This window comes from Panthera tigris, chromosome B2, assembly GCF_018350195.1.
Source record: "Panthera tigris isolate Pti1 chromosome B2, P.tigris_Pti1_mat1.1, whole genome shotgun sequence".
NCBI classification, from domain to species: Eukaryota; Metazoa; Chordata; class Mammalia; order Carnivora; family Felidae; genus Panthera; species Panthera tigris.
The window spans coordinates 34,115,374-34,127,814 of NC_056664.1; the positions used below are offsets into that span (position 1 = coordinate 34,115,374).

Here is a 12,441-nt window from a genome sequence, read left to right on the forward strand (position 1 = left end):
AGGCAGGAAGGAAGGTGGAAATAATGGGGAAATGAGAACCGGTTAGTACAGAGGACAGGGGAATAACACTTCTGTGTATATCTTTTTGTTTAGTTTAGAACCATGGCACTGTTTCATCTACCCCAAACACAAATAAATAGTTAAAAGCAACTGGAGTGTGGGGGGGGTGACCCTAAATGGCATCCAAACATAACAAATGAACATAACTGCGTTATAAATAAATAACATAACCACACTGAAGGGAGTGAGAACACAGAACTAACCTAAGTTGGAAAACAGTGTTTTCAATGTATGCTATAAGGCTGGTGACTACAGGAACTTCTACACAAATACTTCCTGCGTTTACGAAGTATGTTTTTTGCAGGGGTGTGGGTTAGCAACTTTGAAACTACTTTCTGTGTAAACTACAATTAAGCAAATAAACAAATACATAGTGGATAGGAGAGAGAGGTTCCTCACTGCTGGAGAAAGCAGTTTTAAAGAAGTGAAGGGAGAAGGTAAGGATGAACATGAGGTGCTGGATCGGAACTGCAGGCATCAATCAGTATGTGCTCCTAGCTCTTAATAGACATACGGACTAACAGAGAACACGTACAGCTAATAGAGAACACGTAAAGCTGTGTACACGTGCCTTCTGTGGTACATCTATTTCCCAGCTCTGTCAAGTTAAGAAGCAATAACGTTCCACAGTGTGAGTATACCCGGCACCCAGATCTTGGTTTCTAAATACTGTTTTCTAATAAAAGAAATCAGAGCTCCTTGGAGAAATGGTTGATTCCACCCCTAGGGTGGGGAAGCTACAAAATGAGCCTAGAGCATCTTGTACTAAAAGTAAGGAAGTGCTTAAAAAACAAAGGAGGGGGGTGCCTGGGTGGCTCAGTGGGTTAAAGGTCTGACTTTAGTTCAGGTCATGACCACATGTTCCTTCAGGGCCCGTGTCGGGCTCTGTGCTGACAGATCAGAGCCTAGAGCCTACTTTGGATTCTGTGTCTTCCTTTCTCTGCCCTGCCCCCACCTCTCAAAAATAAACATTAAAAAAAAAAAAAAAAAGGATGTCTGTTGAAAAGACACAAAAGCTAGGTTAAGAACCTTTCAATGGCCAAATCTGGGACAATCTGACCAACAAAGTAAGAGTAGCAATGAATAATAACCTACAGAATAAAATAAATACCAATGACTCTACACTATTATAAATAACTGAATAAACAGGGAAGAAGAGGCAGCCCTTCCTTATGGCAGAATTCCAATTAAATTGTAGAAGGAACGGTGGAAATAGAAAAATCACCATTAGGCAAATCCTACAGTAATAACTGTTGCATGGAAATATCATTCATGGATCAGGGGCGCCTGGGTGGCTCAGTCAGTTAAATGTCCGACTCCTGATTTTGGCTCAGGTCATGATCTCATGGTTCATGGGATTGAACTCCTGCTGACAGCATGTGAAGCCTGCCTGGGATTCTCTCCCCGCCCCCCCAATTCTCTCTCTCTACCCTACCCACCCCGCTTTGTGCTCTCTCAAAATAAATAAACTTAAAAAAAAAAAACATTCATGGATCAGTGTGTGAAGATGTGATGCAAAAGACACCTGCATGGTCTCCTAGTAGTTAGATCCCTCCCAAAGAGATACTTAGTAAGGCAAAAATAGCAACTTTACAAAGGAGAAACATGGCAGATCCCACCTTAACCAAGTGACCCAAGTTAACATCAGTATCATGTACCTCCTGATAATGATGAACTGATAAGGCACGGCATCACTTACATGGTATTTAAAAAAAAAAAAAAATGCTTAACACCAATCTAATCGTGGAGAACATCAGACAAACCCAATTGAAATATATTCTAAATAGGCCAGTTGTCTTCAAAACTGTTAAAATCATGAAAAAACACAGGAAGACTGATAATTGTCACAGACTGGAGACTACTACTAGAGGGACAAAATATAGCACTGGATCCTGAATCTGACCATGACCAGAAAAGGACATCAGTATGGCAAATGAGGAAACTCACACAAGATCTGTAAAATAATATTAACAGTATTTTTTAAAGTTTATTTATTTTGAGAAAGAGAGAGAGAAAGCACATGTACGTGAGAGGGAGAAGGGCAGAGAGAAAGAGGAAGAGAATCACAAGCAGGTTCCATTCTGTCAGTGCAGAGCCTGGACGCTGGCTTGATCCCACGAACTATGAGATCATGACTTGAGCCAATACCAAGAGTCAGACGCTCAACCAACTGAGCCACCCAGGCACCCCTAATAGTTAATAGTATTTTATTGGTGTTAATTTCCTGATTTTGATAAATGCAGCACTGTGGTGAGGGACGATGTTACCATTAGGGGAAGCTGGATGAAGCATATAAGTGAATTCTCTGTACTAGTTTCGCAATTTGTCTGTAAGGCGAAAATGATTTCAAAACAAAGTTAAAAATAAGGACTCCCACCAAAAATACTACCAAAAGCAAGATGGGATTTAATTTAGCCTGCCCCAAAGTTAACTCTGCAATGGTAGTTTTGTGGCATTGCCTATAATTGGGAAAAGTTTTTCTTTTTAATTTGGTTGACAAAAGCCTCCAGGTTAAAAATATATATTATAAATTGCTGAATCTGGGAGTTAGTTACTCTATCATAGGAAAAAAACCTCTGGTTTTTTGATATTTGAAAATATTCATAATAAAAAATTTAAATATCTGTTACAGATAACCTTCTTACATACTTGTTAATGTGCTGAAGATGACGTTCTATCATTCTGGTCACTTTCATAAACATTTAGAATTCTATCATGGAACATTCAGGGCTAACAGGACCTTGGAAATCGAGATGTCTACCCCTGTGTCATCGTCAAGGAAGCAAGAGCCCAGAAAGGCAAGGGCTAGTTAGAGTCTGCTGAAGCTAGAATCCTGTCTCTGGCTCCTGGGCTAGGTATTTCTCCCAACATTATACATTTGAGCTCCTCTTCATGTATTCTAAAACTTACCAGGAATGATTGCTACCTAAAGACTTCAACAGCAATAGTACAGTAATACTATTTACAACTGTTTCCAACTAAATAAGTAACTCAATTTGAACTAATTTGCCAGACCCAAGGGAATGAAACATGCATCTCAAGCAGAATATACAAATGGTAAAGATAGGAAAATCAATCATTCTAGTTTACTGTTCTCAATGAACTCTTTATTTTAAATAGGCCTTTTATAATAGTTCATATTGTCAAGTACTCTGTTTTCTTAATGGAAGTATTTTTCTATGTTTTCTCATGACTCTCTTTTTAACGGTACTTCAAGCTCAGTGAATGGTGTCTTTCAAACATCTATCCATGCAGAAAGCACCTACCGAACACCCAGTGTGTGTAGGGCACTGTAGGTAATGCTGGAAACAAAAAGACTTAAAAAGATTCTGGGCTTCAAGCCGTCTACCGGAGAAATGGACAAACACTGACTACAATACAAAGTGACAAGCAGTGGGCACCATGGTCCATACATTGTGCTCTGGAAGAGTGATCAAGTAATCGGTCCTTGGGAGTATCTTCCCCCCAGTTTAGCAAGTAAAAAAAATGGAATAGCTGTAAGTCACCCAATAAATGGCAAAGCAAAACATGAACCTAGATCTCCTGACAGAGAATGGAATGAACACTATTACCCAATTTTTTTTTTATAATTTTTTTTTTCAACGTTTTTTATTTATTTTTGGGACAGAGAGAGACAGAGCATGAACGGGGGAGGGACAGAGAGAGAGAGGGAGACACAGAATCGGAAACAGGCTCCAGGCTCCGAGCCATCAGCCCAGAGCCTGACACGGGGCTCGAACTCACGGACCGCGAGATCGTGACCTGGCTGAAGTCGGACGCTCAACCGACTGCGCCACCCAGGCGCCCCAGCCCCCAATTTTGATCTAACTAAAACGATGAACTTTTTCATCTTGAGACAAGCCAGTGAGACAGGTTTGAGAGCTCTGAAGGACATTACAATCCAACTGCTCTGTTCAGTAACTCTATAACCTTGGGGCAATTTCTCTGAACTCACTTTTCTCACCTGGGGATAATAAATCTTATCTCGTAGGGTTATTTTGAGAAATAAATGAGTAAATCCATAAGGCAACTAACATTGTTGCTGGTACACCATGGAGTCCGTAGACTTGGACTTGATGGATAGGATTACATCTTCTGAGTCTACCGAAGCTGGTACAGTAAATACCTAGCATAGACATGTTGGATGAATATTTACCAAATAAAGTCATTATTAAGTAAATGTTGAATTTAAAACTATTCTTGAGTTGAGCTATATTTAATTGTTTATTTCTAGATTTTCAAAAAGAAATCTCCATTTTATCCCTGTAAATGGAAACCAATTTTAAGGACTCATTCACTATCACAGCAATACTTACTTTCTACTGTCGCTCCTTCGTTTGGGTTTGAATATCCTTCTCCTTTCTGTTTGATTCTTCGGATAATGCCTCCATCTTCAAATAAATCCTCTCCTTTGAAATCGAGGAGCTCAATCTACAAAGGAAAAAAAGATTTGGCTGAGAAAAGACCAAACAGAGCCAGCTTACTTAAAGACAAGGACAACCGATTCTCCTTTCATTTTACAAAATAAAACTCTGTAATATTTATCTATGCATCTCAGTTATTGGAAAAGTAGGAAAAAAAAGAACGCTGCACTTTCAATACCTGGAAAGAGCCTTCACGTAACGATAATGTCTAGGACTGCATCCTGTGGGGTTGCAGTGCAAAGACAGACAGGAAATACTAGGAAAGCTGCCTTGTGGGCAAAAAGCCAGAGCTACAAGGTGCTGCCCAGAACTGTTTTGTCTGACTCTAGAGGCCACCACCTTTCCACCCCAGATTCATGGAATTCCCTTTTGTAAATGTAAAAATAAATCCTATGAATCAGACCTACAACCAACTAAAGGTGTTCTTTGTTTTTTTGGTTTTATTTTGTTTTACCCAGTTATGACATTTCAGGCATTTCCTCCCTTAATTTTTTAATCACACTTGGACAGATCTATGTAATTCAACACAGAATGAATAATGTTATCACCACCTACTGCTTCTTTTTTAAATATTTTTTTTTCAACGTTTTTAATTTATTTTTGGGACAGAGAGAGACAGAGCATGAACGGGGGAGAGGCAGAGAGAGAGGGAGACACAGAATCGGAAACAGGCTCCAGGCTCCGAGCCATCAGCCCAGAGCCTGACGCGGGGCTCGAACTCACAGACCGCGAGATCGTGACCTGGCTGAAGTCGGACGCTTAACCGACTGCGCCACCCAGGCGCCCCACCACCTACTGCTTCTAATGAAGAAGCGAGACCGGTGACAAATTGTAAACCTGTATAATATGAAAGTATCTTACCATTTGGTTTAGGTATATTTCAACACTGGTCTGCCACATTTTCAACGTTGTCTTCTGGTCAACTTTGAGTATGTTATACTCACACCACTGACCAGAACCTTTCTTTTTAAGCCTGGTGTCTTTTGTTTATTTGGATATGATCGTTCAGTGCCAGAAACACGTTTCTAAGAAAGCACTGGCACACACCCCTTGGGTTTGTGGGAAACAATTCAAGAAGCCAAGCTCCAAAATAAATAAGTTGGATCTGATTCTCAACAGCAAGCTTAGCTCCTTGTTCCACTGCCTGTTGCTTCAGAGCCAGCACTATACTAGAACAGAGGCTAACGACGCAACATCACACGCACACTTACCTCAAAAAAGAGAGTTGCATTCGAGGGAATTTTGGGGAGACTGCCAGCAGAGCCATATGCGTATTCTGGTTTGCACAGTAAATGGCAGATCTCTCCTTTCTTCATGGTAGCCACCCCAATGTCCCATGCTTTGATAACTTGGCCTACGAGAAAGAAAAAGGTGGTTGAAAGCGATAGGCCGTATTTAAAAATATTTAACTGTCATAAAACAAAAGTTTGAATAAATTTCCTTTACATTACATACTCAATAAGCAGGGGCTCAAAAAGAACCAAGAAATAAATTGATTAAAAAAAATTTTTTAATGTTTATTTACTATTGAGAGAGAGAGAGAGAGAGAGAGAGAGAGAGAGAGAGAGAGAACGAACATGAGTGGGGGAAGGGCAGAGAGCGAGGGAGACACAGAATCTGAATCAGGCTCCACGCTCTGAGCTGTCAGCACAGAGCCCAACCCAGGGCTTGAACCTGTGAGATTGTGACCTGAACTGAAGCAGGAAGATGTTTAACTGACTGAGACACCCAGGAGCCCCGCCCCCTTTAAATTTTTTAATGTTTATTTACTTTTGAAGGAGAGAGAGCCAGCGAGCATGAGCAGGGGAGGGGCAGATAGAGAGGGAGACAATAAACTGATTTTTGAGGGTGACCAGAGAAGATTCCCTGCTGAGAAGGAGAACAGTAGTATCAATTTCTAAGTTTCAAAGACTGAATCTTTGAAAAGTGGTAATAACGTAATCTTTGAAATGTAGCTGGGCTGCAGCTGTTGCTTAATTTACAATTTCAACCATAATAAAGGGTGTGTTTTCTAGGTACAGATAGAACAAAAATAGTATGGAATGAAATGGAATTTGTCCTAAGGAAGCTTATAATTCAGTTGAGTAGACAAAAACAACAAAACAACTGGAAAAGTATAAATTGCATAAAAGGTCCCATGAAAGAGATCTCCAAATTTAGAAAAAGAAAAAAAATATTTTTGTTTTGTTTTTAAACAAAATGGTTATGTGTCCTTTTGTCAAATCACAAGAACTACTGAACTCAGAATTTTTTTTCCTACTTCCAGGAAACTAAAAGTTGACTTTACTCCTCAACTGTAGAACTATTCTAGTGTACATAATTGTAATTATATCTTACAATAATCAGTCTCAAATCCTTTGGGAAACAAAAAATGTAGGTGATTTAAAGAGGTAAAATACAAAAATGAGGTACTATGTCAATCAAAAACGTAAGTACTAACAGCAGGATCAGGTAAACAATAAATCCCAGCAGAAGTGAATTTTTTAAAAGTTTATTTATTTGAGAGTGAGACAGTGTATAAGAGCAGGGGAAAAGCAGGGGGAAGGGGGAGTGGGAGGAGGGGGAGGAGGGGGAGGAGGGGGGAGGAGGGAGGAGGAGGGAGGAGGAGGGAGGAGGAGGGAGGAGGAGGGAGGAGGAGGGAGGAGGAGGGAGGAGGGGGAGGAGGGGGGAGGGGAGGGGAGGGGAGGAGAGGAGGAGAAAGAATCCCAAGCAAGCTCTACACTGTAGTGCAGAGCCTGATGTGGAGCTCAAACCCACGAACCACGAGATCATGACCGAGCCAAAGTCAGATACTTAACCGACTGAGCCACACAGGCGCCCCTGAAAGTGAATTTTGAAAAAAGCTATCATCTTGAACTGTGGTAGGATATTAGAATAAGACGAATTCTATACTAAAGTAGGTAAGTAGGGATGGATAGAACATTCCTGACTCAGGACTACAGCTTGTCTTAAGTATTATAATTTTTCAAAAGATCAGATACTTACTGTAGTTAAAAATGTTTAAGTTATACATGCCTATTATTCAATCACACACAAGAGAAAAAACAAAGTAAAAGGGCATCCATTCCCTCCTTGTAAGAAGACACTGTTTGTTGTTCCTTTTATACCCTTCTGGTGCATGCTGTACAGCATACCATGCATTTAATTCTGCTTTTTATTCAATATATATCTTGATCTCTTTCCGTCAGCAGAAAGGAGGATACGCATTATTTTTAGGATATGCATTTTAGAGGTTAAAAATATAGACTGTTTTAACCACAGACTACCTGGATTCAAATACCAGGTCTGCCCCTTATAAGTAATGTATAAATTATTTAATCTCTGTGCCTCAGTCTCTCATGTGCAAAATGTAGGTAATAACCGTGCCTGCCATAGTTATGAGAATTGTTAGATAAAATCTGTCAAATGCATGACATGGTGACTGGCATATGATATATACTTAAGAACAGCTGTCATTATTCAGGCACCTGGCTGGCTCAGTTGGTAGAGCACGTGACTTTTGACCTTAGGAACAGGAGTTCAAGCCCCACGCTGGGTGTACAGCCTACTTCTAGAAATAAAAATAAACACATAATGAAAGAACAGCCATCATTATCATCATCATCATCATAAATACAAATATACAAATATTTGTACAACTTTAATACAATTATTAAATGAGATCTAGTTCATTCTAAATGACAGCATGATATTCCAGTCACTCTACTGAGAAACATATTAACAGCAGTCTAAATAAGGATATGTGTCCATACAGGATTGTCTACTTTGTGTGAGAATATTTGGAGAATATTCTAGAAATGCAATGGTGATGTGCACTTTCAATTTGACGGACGTTGCCCAACTGCCCTTCTAAAATGGCTACATCGATTTATTTTTATTTTTAAAAAATGTTTATTTTTGAGAAAGAGCACTTGCAAGTGGGGCAGAAAGAAGGAGACTGAGGATCTGAAGCAGGCTCCAGGCTCTGTGCTGACAGCAGAGAGCCCGATGCAGGGCTCCAACTCACAAACTGTGAGATCATGACCTGAGCCAAAGTCAGATGCTTAACCAACTGAGCCACCCAAGTGCCCCAGCTATGTCAATTTATATGCTCACACATGGTTCTATTGTGAAAACAGTCCAGAATCATCAGGTGAAATGTAAAGTCTGCTGTTGATAGGTTGCTTTCCTGTCACTGATGCTTGGAGTGGGCCCTTGAGGAACATTTTTTTTCTTTACTATCAACTCTGGTATTTTAAGACATACTTGTCCAGGAAATCTTTATATTGTGTGTGGGGGGGAGGGATGAGGGGGGACTATGTACATTTTTTCAAGTTATTTAGCCAACTACTGAGGAACAAAGGTCCAGCTATTAAGAATACAAAGATGGCCATTCCCTTCTTCCTTCCAAGGAAGGTGCAATGTAGTATGGCTAGTGGAAGAAAATGGTAAGTGCACTGTTTTTGTTTTTGCTTTAAACGAAGCAATGGTAAACACCAACAAAGTATAAACAAGGGGCTTTTTGCTTTTGGATGGGGGTTAGAGCAATCAACAAAAGCCCAATTCATTGATAAGATCTACTCTATGCCTAGAAGTTGGAAACATTAGCCTGTGGATTAAATCTATAGGAGCCTTGACCTAAAAAATCCATGCCTGTGCCTTTGCTTTTCTTCTCATTTAGAACATAAAGCTTCTCTTACATTGAATTCTTAATACTGAATGAAAACACATTAGCAAAGAGCCAGACTGGTATGACCACAGGTATATGTTTCTAAAATAGTCAATCCAGGGGCTTTTTTTTTTTAAATTTATTTGTTTATTTTGAGAGAGAAAGAGAGCACGAATGTAGGTGTGAACAGGAAAGGGGCAGAGAGAGAGGGAGAGAGAAAAGAGTCTTAAGCAGGTTTCACACTGTCAGTGCGAGCCCGACACGGGGCTAGAACTCACGAACTGTGAGACCGTGACCTGAGCCAGTCACAAATCGGATGCTCAACCCACTGAACAACCCAGGTGCCCCCAGGGACTCTTCTTAAAAAGTACTTCCCCCTGTTGTGATGACTACCGGGTGATGTATGAAGTGTTGACTCACTAAATTGTACACTTGAAACTAATATTACAACTGCATGTTAACTAACTGGGATTTAAATACAAACTTTAAAAAAAAAAAGTATCTTCCCCCGATTAAAAAAACAAAAAGTAACAATACATACTTATTATAGAACACCTAGAAATTATAGAAAAGCATAAAGAGTAAAATAAAAAACCTCTGAAATTCCAGCATCTGGGGTAAACTGTCAATTTCCTGGTTCATTTCTTTCCAATTATATGTTCACTTGGTTTGCATTTAAAATTTTTACATATACATTCTTAAAATTCTGGTCATAGTTTATTTGGTTTTGTGATCTACTCTATATTTCACACTAAATGAGCATTTTCTTGTTAAAAGACAGTATTTGAAAAATGACCTAATGGGGCGCCTGGGTGGCTCAGTCGGTTGGGCGTCTGACTTCGGCTCAGGTCATGATCTCGCGGTCCGTGAGTTCGAGCCCCGCATCGGGCTCTGGGCTGACAGCTCAGAGCCTGGAGCCTGTTTCAGATTCTGTGTCTCCCTCTCTCTCTGACCCTCCCCCATTCATGCTCTGTCTCGCTCTGTCTCAAAAATAAATAAACGTTAAAAAAAAAAAAAATTGAAAAATGACCTAATAACTATCTCATCTTCTGATTATAATTTCAATTACATTAATAAACATTTAGGTTCTTCCTTTATTCTTCTGACTTTTATAAAGTTCTGATGAACTGATGGATGAATGGATAAAGAAGATGTGGTGTGTGTATATGTGTGTGTGTGTGTGTGTGTGTATACACACACACACACACACACACACACTTGGCAATCAGAAAGAATGAAATCTTGCTATTTGCAACTACGTGGATGGAACTAGAGGGTATTATTCTAAGCAAAATTAGTCAGTTGGAGAAAGACAAATATCCTATGACTTCACTCATGTGAGGACTTTAAGATACAAAACAGATGAACATAAGGGAAGGGAAGCAAAAATAATATAAAAACAGAGAGGGGGACAAAAACATAAGAGACTCTTAAATATGGAGAACAAACAGAGGGTTACTAGAGGGGTTGTGGGAGGGGGGATGGGCTAAATGGGTAAGGGGCATTAAGGAATCTACTCCTGAAATCATTGTTGCACTATATGCTAACTAACTTAGACATAAATTAAAAAAAAAGTTCTGATGCACAATTTTGCACCTACATCTTTACGTAACTTTTTCTGTATAATAAAAGCCTCTTACCTGATAATCAGAGCTATAGTTGGGAGGTTAATTTAAAATGTTGCTTGGGATTCTCGCTCTCTGCCCCTCCCCTGCTCCCTCAATGAATGAGTAAATCATTTGCAATTTACAATGTGGGTTTCTTTAAAGTGGACTGAGAACCAGAAGATACTTGTAAAGCAATCAGTACATAGAATTCTTCTGGTAAAATGTGTTCTGAAGGGCTTGTTTTTGCCTTTTACCCATCCCTAATTCAACAACAATTTACAAAATGCTTTTAGCAATTTACCTTAGTAAGGCTTTCCAAAAATGACCAAGTTTTCACAGAAATAATTCCTCTTTCTTTCTACACTAATTTAAGTGTTTTATATATTAATTAAATTATATAATTACAAAAAGTACAATGGCTATAAACAGGTTTCAAGTGATTCTTAGTAACAGTCTGAGGAAGAAAAATGCAGGCCCTAACATCCAGAAACTGCTGGACACTGACAGGTAGGCCTTACTGATGTCTGAAGCTGGCCTGGGGGAACCTAGGCCATGCTATTCTCCCGGTGCACACAAACAATCTCACTAAATACCAACATCAGACAAGGTCACTCTGAGACCATGAAAAAGTGAGACAAAACAAAAACACTTCAAAATTTTGGACAAAAAATAAGGTCATTGTGCAACCTACAAAATACCAAATATCCCCCTCTCCTGGCAGCCAGGAGTGACTGCTGCTTCTCCAGCAGGTAGGGCTTTAGTCTCTTGTCTATTTGGCCTTCCTCCTAGATAAGATTTGTTAAGATCCCCAAAGAATCACCCCACATCCTAGCAATATCCAATCCAGAGCAAAGGAGCTCTTCCTTAATCCCTTCCCCAAATCACCCAATACAAAAGCCTAAATCCTAAAATAAATCCCTTTGAATACTCTTCCTGAAATACCACACAGTCTCTTACGTGCATTTTACCTCTACAATGAGTAATAAACCCGGGTTGTTCAATGACAGCTATGTTCCTAGTGGTCTATGGCTGGAGGGCATTGACAAGGCACACTCAATTGGCTGAAGCACAGTGTAGGACCACACCACAGACCAGGAAACCAGCAGTATTGCTCAACATCTTTACAAACAGAACGCGGGGCATCATCAATCCGGGGTTGGTTAAGCAAGCTTCTACCATGCTTTCTTAGGTTCAATTTGTAGAAGCAGAATTACGGGGTCAAAGCGTAAACATTCTACAGATTTTTCTTGATCTTTAGGATCATAATTATAGGTATCATGTACCAACAATATATAATTTGTTCTCACACTTGATCTGGACTTCCAATTTTACTAGCTCAAATATAATTTATCAATTTCAGGAGTCCTATTTCATTTGTAACAATAACTGAAATAAAAACATATATTTAAACAAATCTATAGCATAGCTACCCCTAAGTTTAAAGGCTCTCTCTACATATGTAACCACAGGCAACTGAAAAACCTAAAAGTATACAAGAAGACTAGTATCAAAGCAATGAACTGTACTTTTTTCTTGCTTCTGCAAAGTGTAATCGAAGAATACATTTTAAGACATAAAATTTTATAGGTTCAATGTAGGTTCATCAATCCTAACAAGTGGATCACTCTGGTGGAGGGTGTTGTTAAGGGGGAAGCTATGCCTGTGTAGGGATGGGAGATACATGAGAACTCTGTACCTTCTG

General features: G+C 39.5%; 1 protein-coding gene across 5 annotated transcripts in view; it reads right to left on the bottom strand.

Annotated features, from left to right (window-relative positions):
* Positions 1–12,441, bottom strand: part of FKBP5 (FKBP prolyl isomerase 5) — a 118,791-nt gene that overhangs the window by 33,859 nt on the left and 72,491 nt on the right. For all 5 annotated transcript variants that reach the window (XM_042986197.1, XM_042986198.1, XM_042986196.1 and 2 more), the window contains 2 exons: positions 5,696–5,838; positions 4,377–4,491 (listed from right to left, as the gene is read on the bottom strand). In XM_042986197.1, the coding sequence (XP_042842131.1) occupies positions 4,377–4,491; positions 5,696–5,838 (258 nt within the window). The remainder of the gene's footprint in view (positions 1–4,376; positions 4,492–5,695; positions 5,839–12,441) is intronic.